General features: G+C 32.3%; 1 protein-coding gene across 1 annotated transcript; it reads right to left on the reverse strand.

Moving 5' to 3' along the window:
- Nucleotides 1-512: 512 nt before the first annotated feature.
- On the reverse strand, nucleotides 513-6,720 carry LOC142633874 (G-type lectin S-receptor-like serine/threonine-protein kinase At1g11300). The gene is made up of 7 exons (XM_075808129.1): nucleotides 5,366-6,720; nucleotides 4,911-5,018; nucleotides 2,012-2,184; nucleotides 1,714-1,924; nucleotides 1,324-1,561; nucleotides 1,043-1,196; nucleotides 513-938 (listed from the first exon to the last, which is right to left on the reverse strand). Exons 1-7 carry the CDS (start codon nucleotides 6,639-6,641, stop codon nucleotides 630-632), a joined length of 2,469 nt encoding a protein of 822 aa, XP_075664244.1. The 5' UTR covers nucleotides 6,642-6,720; the 3' UTR covers nucleotides 513-629.
- Between the last annotated feature and the right edge of the window lie 5,309 nt (nucleotides 6,721-12,029).

A 12,029-nucleotide genomic window follows, 5' to 3' on the forward strand; every position in this document is an offset into this window, starting at 1 on the left:
TTGACATTTCTTCAACACCGGTGCTTCTGGGGCGTTCTAGGGTTCACCCCTTTTAACCATTGGCCTTAACTGTGTCATCCCCTAACCTTTACTATAAAATCTCGAGTTCTTCGGTGCTCATCCGAGGGTAAGTTCACCCTCAGCTGGATCCTCGGATCCTCGGCGTATGGGCCGACCCATAGCTCTAACAACTTCTAAACCCAGGGTCAGGTCGGCCTTCCTTAACACGGCCCAAAAGGCCCACGTTCCCATCAGGATCTTTTTACTCCCCACAAAAAGTTTATCAAACAAGTTAGGAGAGATTTTATTGTTAAATAAAAAGAGATTTTATTTATATTGGAATGGAATGCCATTAGTGGGTCTATTTGAGATTCGCTTATTTTGCTGAAACTAAAAACTTTTTGCTGAAACTAAAAACTTTTTGCTGAAAGTACTGTAAATAAAGGTAAAAGTTAGATGAAATAGTATAGTGAGACTCATGAATGGTATCCAAAAATATAGTGAGGCCCATGAATAGTAGCAAAAATAAGATGAGTAGTAAAATAAGCTGACTTTTTAAGTTAGAGCCAAATGCACACAAAAGGGATTATATAATGAGATGGGCATAAATTATCTCAAGAACTTTATTCTTATCTGCCATAAATCGTCGTAAGAGTGACATTGCAACTGGAGAGTCTTATTTGACCCTGTTGAGTAGGCTTAGAATTTGAAGCAATCTGCCTTTCGGTGAATGCAGGTTGCTTAGGAAAGGGCAAATCCACAATATCACTACTAAGCATTGAAATAATGGTAGAGATAGTAGGCCTATCTCTAGTCGATTCTTGCACGCACAGCAATCCCACATGTATGCATTTGAACATCTCCATTTGAAAGCATGGATCCCATATTGTTGGGTCTACAAAAGCCATAATGTTGTTGTTGTTCCACAATTTCCATGCCTGAAAGTTAACAAGTGTGAAAGACAAAAATTATGACATATAATCTTAATGGCAGTAATAAATTAGAGCTTTAAATATAATGACAATAAGTTAGATAGACCTACAAATCCTACAAGGCTCAAGTAGTATTGCTCGTCATCGTAAAAGCTAGTGTTTCTTCTCCCACTAACAATCTCTAGTAGCAACACACCAAAGCTAAAAACATCTGATTTCTCCGAAAATAGGCCTTGCATTGCATATTCTGGAGACATATATCCACTGCATTAAAACATATGCCTCCTCATCATTTGACTATTTTCATAAATAGTTTTTTTTTTTTTGGTAGTGGGAGGGGGGGGGGGGGGGGTGAGAATAGCTTAAATTATTTTCCAACAAAAACACTTACTATGTCCCAACAACCCTTTTAGTATTAGCTTGATTTTCATGTTCTCTGAAAATTCTAGCAATTCCGAAGTCCGATATTTTTGGATTTAGCTCTTCATCTAACAAGATATTACTTGCCTTTAGATCTCTATGAATAATCTTCATTCTAGAATCCCTATGAAGGTAGAGCAGACCTCGACTAATTCCCTCAATAATATTGAAGCGTTTTTTCCAATCAAGGAGTTTTTGATTGAGTGGATCTGAATGAATAGTGAAAAAAAATTAGTAAAGGAAGCGTAATTTGTACGGAGAAAAAATATAGATATATGGAGGTCAATAGTTCAAAATGTTAAGGATATAGAAACTTATTCTATTAATGAGAGTAAAAGGAAGGGAGTTTAAATGTACTAACTAAAAATAAATGCGTCCAAACTTTTGTTTGGCATGTATTCGTAGATCAACATCTTTTCTTCTCCCTCAAAGTAGCAGCCAAGAAGTCTAACAAGATTTCGATGTTGGAGTTTAGAAATCACCATCACCTCATTCATAAATTCTTCAAGCCCTTGTCCAGACGATTTTGATAGTCTTTTCACTGCTATTTCCTGTCCATCTTGTAATTTGCCCTAGCCAAAGAAACAAATGAATATAAGTACTTAAATGTATGTTTGATTTGAAGAGGAACTAATCAAGTACCCAAGGGAAACTATTACCTTATAGACTGGACCAAACCCACCTCGCCCAAGCATATTATCTACATGAAAGTTGTTTGTTGCAGTTGCCACTTCTTCCAAACTGAAAATGGGTAGGTCGTGGAGTTTAACATCATCCAGGTAGTCAAACAATAAGCTCTCCCTGCTTTTATTTTTCCTTTCTGATGCAAATTCTAGTAGTAAAAAGTAAATTTGTTGAGATAACTGAAGCTTTGATAACTATTTCTTATGTGTGTTTCCAATAATAGTGGAACAAAATAGAAATAGAAATAGAAATTTAGAAGAAACAATCATACAGAAGATACAAAGATTTAAGTGGTTAGACTTAGGTTCACGTTCATGAGCATTGCGTAAGAGAAAGTTTAACTATGAAAATAGGGACACTACAAAAGTGGCACAAAAACATTGTCACAAAATCCGAACCCCACTATCTTCTAAAAAAGAACACGAACCCTACAAGGAAACCTTGGTGCAAATAATTCAAGTGGTTGCTCTCCAAGATGGGACAGTTTTATTAGTGTGCACTCACAAATAGGGCTTCAAACTTGTCACAAGATGGCCAATGGAATTTTCATTATAGAAATTAAAGAATGGAAATTATGAGAGTTGCATGTTTTTCATCTTTTGGGATTGATCTTATATATAAAACCATTGGACACAGAAAAGAAAAAGCTAGGCTTACAATTTTGGCCAGCTTGATTCACGATAAACTTGCAAAAGTATTTGAACATTTCAATGTTCTCTATATTTCAATGTTCTTATAAAGGAAAATAAATAAGAAGAGAGTTAGAAAGTGATTGAGTGTTGTAAGAAAATGAGAAGATTTGAGGGATTTTCTAATTGCCAAAGAGGCAATATGAAATCAAGAGTAGCAAACGAGATTATGGGCTCTTGTCTGAGTTGTCTCCACCTACGCGAGAAGAAGGAAGGCTATAGAATAAGGGCTTGGTCCTTTTTCCAATTTCAAGCTATTGGGCTTAAAGTTTAAAACATACCCAACATATAAATTGGAAAAAATTAGCAACTTGATGGTCCAAATATCACTTCAATTGTGAGTGTTTCACTGAATTTTAAAGGAATGTCATGCCCTTTCGACAAATCTCCACCTTAACTTAAATGGATGAAACCTGTAATAACAATAATAATAAACTTTTCCTTCTCCTCTACTAAAGCCCCTAAAGGTGATCACATTCTATAAACGCCAATTAATACTTGAACTTGCTCAAAGAAAACGACTTAGTGACTGTTTGGATCCAACTTATCTTGGCTGCGTTTTGTGTTTGGGCGTTTTCAACTTTTTTTTTTTCTTCAGCCGCAGTTGTTGACCAATTCCCCCATGAACAGTGCATCCGTGCACTGTTTATGGACCCACAAATTTCACATTTCAGCAACTTTTTCATTAAAAATGGGTCCTACGGTACTATTTACACATTTAAAAATTATTTTGCTACAGTGTTTTCAGTTTGCAGTTTTCAGTTTTCAACAATAAGTTCTATCCAAACGGACCCTTAGTTATCATATTTGTTGGATTATTTGTTGTAGAAACCTTTTTAATGCAATAATAACTTAAGATACAATTTCACAAATGACGTTGTATGTGACATCAATGCTTTTGGTTTTATCATCGTGCATATGAATTTTAGTCAAATGTATGGTATGCTGTATGCAATGGCTATCACAATACACAACAGTATCATCCTCTTGTTAACTACAATAATAGCATGTGAAATATCTAGATGAGTGCAAACCATAGCATATTATGCTACCAACTATAGTAGTATAAAGAGAACGAAACATATGCTCCTTTTCCTCAAACTGTGGTGACAAGTCTGTTGAATGCTTAAAATATATGTGGCTAATGGAGTACGTATTGCCTTAAATCGCTGGATACTGACGTGTTTTAAGTATTTTCTCAATGTAATTCTTTTGTGACATAAATAAGTAGCACACTTGTCAATCTCTGTGAATCTCCATGCTCTTTGCTAAATCCAAATCTTTCATCTCAAACTTACCACTAAAAATTGAGTCTTCAACTTGTTTATTTAAACTAGGTTCTTTAGCTATAGTAAACAAAGCATCAACATATAACAAAAAATAGACAAAAGAACCATATGATCTGAGAGCTTCCAATGATGCATACAATTGTCATAGTCACTTCTAGAGTAACCATGTCCAATCATAAAAGTTTCAAATCGATTATACCACTACCTTCTGGCTAATTTATATAAATTTATTCCTAAAGTTCACCATGTAGATTAGTTATCTCGGCATCAAATTGTTCTAAGTCCAAGTCAAACCATGCAACTATAAAGCTCTCTTTCACAATAGTAGAGAACACTTCTTTGCAGTCTATGCATTCTCTCTGACTATAGTCCTTTACAACTAATTGTGCCTTTATACTCATTGGTTCAACCTTTACCGGTTCAATAATTTATGTGGTTCATTTCAACCTACTTTCCACGGATCACAAACGTGACACAAAGACATTCTCATAAAGCCCAAACTCCAAACACATCCAAAAGGCTCACTTTCTTACTGACACCAGTGCACATCGTGAATTACTAATATCTCAAACTTGGTGTGCTATTCTATATTGAGAGGTTGGTCAATATGCAGAACACAAAAGAAAAAAACAATGTTGTAATTGTCAAAGACAGAAACGTGGTGTTCCAAATACGACTTGAATTGCTAGTGGCTCACCTCCTTTTAGAGAAAACTCAAGCCACAGTCAACACTTTCCGTCATCAATAAATGCCGGCAATTCCTAGTCCTTTAGCTAATACATATTTTTTTAATAAATAATAATACTTATTAGAAAATATTTTAAATTGGTTTATAATACATTATATAACCATGGTATAACTAACCCTATAGGTAATATTAATAGACATATTATTACCTGTTATTTTACCCGTCCACCTCCAAAAATAGTAGGCAGTGCTGAGAATGGCAATCGCTCCAATAATCATTGAGATTCTGATGATTACTTTCAAATGTCTCTCTTTGGCTGTGTATCAAACAAGTTCAAACCAAGTCAAATTTGAGTTACGAAATTTAATCAAAATCATTATCAATGTGTGAGACAAGGTGGACTTACCATTTTTGCCAATCTATCATACCTAAAAAATCTGATCAATGGGTTCTCAGAAAAGTTTATAAAAAAGTATATCAAGTTTTTCAGATTAGTCATGGAAGCTGAAAAATAAGACTATACTTCTGAAGTAAATAAAACCATTGAAATTGAGTTGCATTTATAGTATATCACCAAGTAAAAATAAACAACGGGACTAACTGCTAGATGATAAGAAGAATGAGCTTATACAAAACAAACTGTGACTGAACAAGATCACTTACCAAATTCTGAATAGGCGAGACGAATATATATATCCGATCCACGAATGGACAATTTCCTTAGGTCAATAAGGTCTCTGCTCCATGACATACAACCAATTCCAACATCATGTGCATACGCCACACAATCATTGTTCTTCAAGCACTGCTTTCGACAACCGTCTAGAGACCCATATGACCTCTTCATAAAGTCTGGCACTTTGATCATCTTCAGTTTCAAGAATCCATCTGCTTTGCCTTCTTCACCACTATTATTATTCACACTTTGACACTGTAATGGTGCCCTCCTAATACACCCACTTGTCCAATTTCCTCTGTTCCATTCCTCAACAATCTTTGGCTCAAACCCTCTAATACAGCTACAGATTGCTGTCCTCTGCGAATCACAGCTTCCAAATGCACCACAAGTGCCATAAACATCACACGCATCTTTTGGAGCTAACTCCACAACCTTCCAATCCTCCTTGCTATCATCCCAATATGTCTGCACTAGATTTCCTTGTGAATTCAACACATATTTTGACAGGGGCAACACATTTGCATAATCAAAAGTTGCATAAACCGTACCTTCTTTGTCGTCTACTAAGTTAAATCCATTATGATATTCTGCATTCCAGTCAGGTTCACCAATAAAGATCTGACCATTCCATGGACCAGTCCGCCAATACGGACGACCATCTTTCCAAATGAAAGCTTCGGGAATGTTTACTGAAGCCATACCTGTAGAGAAGCTTCCAATGGATGGATCAGAAGGGCTTTTCCATGATGTATACAGTACTTTCTGATTTGTCCTTAAATTAACACTGAGTTTCATTCCTGGCAAGAATGTATCAGTTGGATGATGGAAACTCTCCCATATGATTTTCCCACTAGTATTTTCTCGCAAGACAAGGTTCCCGGAATCCAAAAGGTGGAAATTTGAATTGGCAACGGAGTTTGTAACATTGGATGACCAAAGAATTTCCTTTTGTCCATCTAATACTGCAAGATTGCCGTCCTCTGATATAGAAAGAACCCCAGAAGAATCCTTGAGGGGTTTCTGTCTGTTAGCTACCCATACGACAGTGAATATAGAAATTCTATTATACCATATTCCAAGGTAGCGATTGGTAGAGTTTACTGGGCTAAAGAATCCCAGTTTGAAAACACTCCCATTGGAGATTATGTAGTCTGGGTCTTTGATGGATTGGGGAGAGATAATGGCGTCTATGGCAACGCCTAAGTTTAAACAAAGGCAACAAAAGACAGACAAAAAGTTTCTCTTGCTAAGAAGTCCCATGACTTGTTAGAAACTGCTTCTTGTTTGAGAGCAGAACAGGGAATCCGTGTTTATCTAACAAGTTATTGTTGGTTGTTTTCTAGTTATGATGCTACTCCAGAATTAACAACCCAGAAATTATGCCACGTTATAAAAGTCAAAGGGGTTCGTTACCTAAACAATAATAATAATAATAATAATAATATAGGAGTAGATGTTTCTCAAAATAATAATAATAATAATAACAATAATAATAACAGTAGTTGCTTATATCTCATGGACCACAGTTTAGAAGTTTCTTACGTCATTGCGCTCTTGGTATATATAATTATATATTCTAAATTTCAATTAAATTTCATAAAATGACTTTACTTTTTTTATTTGAGGAACAATGACTTTACTTATAAATCACATTTACTGATTTACACGTTCTGTGGGTCCCAATCATATGATTGTATTCTGAAAAAATGGAAGATATATATTTAAATGATTGTAATTTGTGAAAAATTATTTGAGTAATGATATTATTATAGGCATAAATTATTTTATAATATTTTTTCAAGTTGTTGATGCGTCCAACTTCATATTAGTTTTCATTTAAACTTATTATTAACATCATTTTTTTATTTATTAATAACCATTCATCACATTAGTAATTTGTAAAAAGATTTTAAAAAAAAATTGTATTTATAGTATTACTCAAAATTAATATTTCTATTTTATATACACATTTTATTACCTTTAAAGAGGGGGCCAGTCAATGAAATAATGCTATGTCAACCCATAAAAAAAGACTTCACCTTACAATTGACGCTACTCCCCGGCCCAAATCTCTGTATTTGATTAGGTAAAATTAGGGTGGTCGATACCGTACCGATACCGGCCGTACCGGTCAGTGCACCGGTACCGGTACACTTCTATATTGTACTGGAAAAAATACCGGCCGTACCAACCATACCGGCCAATTTCGAGCAATACCGGCCGGTACAGTAAAAAACTTTTTATTTTAGTTTTGTAATTTTTAAATTTTTGTAAGGGCATAATGGTAACTTATTTACATTAACTTATTAGTGTTATTTTTTTTTAGTATGCAATGAACAACTAAGCTTTCTATTTTTTATATTGTGTTTTTTTTTTCTTTTAATTGGTACTAAAATCTAAGACTATGAATAATTTGTTCTGAATTGAGGTAATATTTTATGATAAATTTTTATATTTACTATAATATAAATGAAATATTATATGTTTATAAACATGGTTCTAGAGATTTTGGTGTGTGTGTGTGTGTGTGTATATATATATATATATATAAATAGCGGTAAACTTGAAACGGTTTACTGGTATTGACCGGTATCCGAAATATATTGTACTGGTGGCCAAACTGGTATAGTCTCCGGTACGATATTGACTTTCTTTAGTAAAACTTGACGTTGAGTAGTCATGGAATTGTACCTAGGTTCCCTCTAAAAAGTTTAAGGTCATGAATAAAAGTTTATTTTTTATTCTTCCTATCTTATTTAAAAGAAATCGAATAACAATTTCTCCCCTACTAAGCTCAACATTAATTAGCTAAGTGCAACAGTAGTCTCCAAACAACTAGGCAACTCCAAGAGAAGTAGTTTAGATTATGAGATTAGAAATACACCTGAAAGTTGTGACATTGCTTGTGCAACCACTCCTACTAACACAGCCTTATGAAAATCTTTGTTTTAAACCAAAAAACACTGAATTTATTATGAAAGTTATAGTTGTATTATTTTGCTTAGTTCCTAAAACCGCACACCTACCTAGTTTGTTTGTTTTTTTAAGTACGCACATATGAAATTAAAATATAAAAAAAAGTTTAATTTATTTCTTCCAATATGTATAACACAAGTTTATGTTTATGTTTTACCTTTTTCAATAGATAATGAGTAAATCATAGTAAGATATGGTATGCATATACTACAATAAGTTCTTTAATGGATATGATTCAACATATTTCAAGAAAAATATTGCAAATAAGAAAGAATGGTATGAGTATTATACAATTACATTCTAAAAGTTTGAAAATAAAATAATGAAAATTTTATCATATACATTTTGGGAGATTAATACAATAATTAAACATACTTGCAAAAGCGAACTTACTTTCCAACCAAATTTCTTTTCTATAAAGATCAAAATTTTAATTGCCATGTCAATCTACACTAAATGAGGATTTCATATCATTATATATTGTGACTAGAAACTCTTTAAATGTCAAATATAGGTGAAGGTGAATTTCAGTTTCGAGAATTATATTGGGCTTGGATTCAGGTGACTTCTTCTTCATCATTTAATTATAAGTTTTATATTATAAAATTTAATTAATATGTCTTTTTATAAGTCATACCAAGGTTGTTATTTATATTTATTTCTCAAATTTTCTGTTAAATAGTAGCTATTATCACTATTGTAGTACCAATATTTAACTTGGGTATTTCTAATTACATATCTCATGTCAATTTTCAGTGAAAGTTATTCATTTCAAATTTAAATATATATTTTTTCAATCTCTAATAGAGCTGCTGGCGTGTTAAGTTGATTTTTATAATTTCATTATAATCAAAAGTCATGCTAGTTTTTTTTTTGTAGCATAAGACTATATCTAAGCCTGATGATGGTGACATTGTTTGTGTGAGAACCTTTGCAAACAAAATTTTGTGAAAGCATTCGTTTTTAATCAAATAGCACCATAACTTATCAGGTTTGCGTCATTTTTATTAGTTCCTGGAAACACTTGTTTACCTCTAGAGTGTACGATTGTGTGTGTAGGATTGAATTCAAGTTACACATGATGTAACTTTAAAAAATGTTACACCACTTAATATTTTTTAATTAGATGTGAATTTTGATAAATCTACCTATGTGTTACATTATCTTTGTATAATCTCCATACTTACAAAATTTAAAGATAATTAAAGATCAATAATCATGTCATCAACCAATTGGTTAAATAAAAATAAAAATAATTTAATTTATTAGTGATATGTACAACACTAGTTTATGTTTAAGCTCATCTTTATGTTGTAATTGTTCAACATATATAATATAAGTACAATAAATTTATATTCCAAAAAGTTCACTACAAAAATATGAAAAGAATTCTTATATGCTTTTTTAAAAAGTTAAATACGATAATCCAACATACAGACAAAAGCAATCTTACTTTCAACCACATTTATTTTCCTCATAATAAATAAGTGAATAATATAAAATAATTAAAATTAAATACATACTAATTTGAAATCAGATAGTCATTAGATAAAATAATATAATAAACTTGTTTGCTTTTCGTTTAATTATTCTAGTTGAATTAGTTTCTATTTGTCTTTTTACTCAATAATGTGATGGACATAGGACACAAATTTTTTTTTTACAATAAATTTCAAAATTTTGATGAAGTATCTTATTTGTGAAAGTTGACTCTAATAAGTTATTACTTTTTTTTTTTTTTGGCTAAGTAGAGTGCCATGTTTATATCTTTTTAATTTTGTTTTAACAAAGATGAGTTTCATTGACACAACCAATTAGATAATGAAAACTAAAAAACCAAAAAATTACAAAAAATTAATATATATATATATAGTATGAGTTAGAACTTTTTTTTTTTTAGCATCCGCTATTGATGATAACTCTTTATTATTAGACCAAAATATTAATTGTTTTTTGGTGTAAATGGAAATTGAACCCCAAATTTCTTATTCAACTACCAGAAACATTACCAATTTATCTAAAACTTAGTTGCATATTGCCTAAGTTCGCAACTAGTTAAAAAAATAATAAAAATATAAGCACCCCAAAGTATGGCTTGGGTTAATTAAGCTTAGCAACAGCATTTTCCCATTGGTTAGTTTGGTATTTTGATTGTGAGGGAGCTGGATATAGTCCAATGCTTGGATGGGTCTGAGGCCCATACTTTGATGCCACGTCTGAGGTCCAAATTTTTAAAAGTTTTGTATTTCTGATGCCACGTGTAACGAATGAGCGTGTTGGGTTCAGTGGTTTTCGAAGTAGGCTTTTTGGGCTGGTCGTGGCCTGAGATTTGGATTTGTGAAGGGCCCTGTGGGCTTGACCATGGTCAGGTTTAAGACTGGGCTTGAAGGAGTTTTAGCACTAAATGATGCTACTACGTGCAGGCTATAGACCCAAATTGCAAATTTAGAACAATTAAAATTATAACCTCGTGCAATATCATTCTATAAGTATTAAGTGCTCATGGGTGTAAAGACTAAGGGCTGAGATTCAAGTTTACAAGAAATTTTTTTTTACATATATACACACTTAAATTAGTCGAGAATAGAATTTTTATTTTGTTTAGAAAAAAAAAAACAATTTAATTGGTATACAAAATACAATAAATTAAATTATTATGTTTTTTAAGGAAAATAGGGAATAATTGGGGTGTCAATAGTTTCCCTTCTTTGTTTGTGTCTCATGTATACAAGATGCTAGATGAAGAAATTTTTTTTTTTTTGACTCGTGACAAATCCAATCTATGTTCCATGAAAATCATTCTTAAGATTTTGGTTGTAAAGGAATTCGTAGTTTATTTTTAAATAAGATATAATTTCTACTCCAGTTTAATCTAAAGTGTATATGTGTGTAAAGATTCCTCTTGAAGACTTGAGCCCCGACTCTTGCCTCCTATACCTTACAAGCACTTATACTTGTGGAGTGACCATCACACCAAATGTGTGTGATGGTAAAGGAATTCGTACCTTAGGTGGTTTCCTATAGCTAAACAGCTAATTTTTCCCTGTTTATGGAGGCTAATTGGAGTATTAGTTATGTGTGAAAACATCTAAGTTGAAAAAAAAAAACTTGAAAAGAAAAAGAACTGCAACATGTTTGATGTTAAAAAACGTTTGAGTTGAAGAAACTAAATAGAAAAATAAGGCCAAAATTAAACCACTATTTTCAGGTTACAAACCTAAATTATATTATTATTACCATATTATTATTACATTACAATAGAAGTTCTCAAGTCTTAAAGCACACTTATAACTTACCAAAATGATTACCATTTGTATCTTTTTAATTTTCCTAACTATTCCCATTCCCATTTCAATGTCTAGTCAATAATTTTGTTGAAAATGCATTAGTTGACTACCAATTTTTTTTAATAAAAAACATCCAAAAGAAGATTAAACTAATAATTAGGAAAAAAAACTACCAAAAAAAATAATAATTTAGTGCTATTACAATACATAGGCATTAATTTCCTTCAATAATACCACTCAGCAATTATCAATATAGTTATAATAACTAAAAATTACAAACCTAGAACCTTGTCCCTTAATTGACACCCCATGCACAAAGTGTTTATAGGTCTAGAGAGGAAAATGGTTCAAGTTGTAGTACATAAATTGGTACGGATGGGATTCC

Source organism: Castanea sativa, chromosome 5, assembly GCF_040712315.1.
Source record: "Castanea sativa cultivar Marrone di Chiusa Pesio chromosome 5, ASM4071231v1".
Classification (NCBI taxonomy): Eukaryota; Viridiplantae; Streptophyta; class Magnoliopsida; order Fagales; family Fagaceae; genus Castanea; species Castanea sativa.

Coding starts and splice junctions, on each gene's coding strand:
- LOC142633874 (XM_075808129.1), bottom strand. CDS start 6,641: ATGGGACTTCTTAGCAAGAGAAACTTTTTGTCTGTCTTTTGTTGCCTT. Junction 5,019..5,365: donor TCTCGCCTATTCAGAATTTG/GTAAGTGATCTT, acceptor TTTGATACACAG/CCAAAGAGAGACATTTGAAA. Junction 939..1,042: donor ACTTGAGCCTTGTAGGATTT/GTAGGTCTATCT, acceptor GTTAACTTTCAG/GCATGGAAATTGTGGAACAA.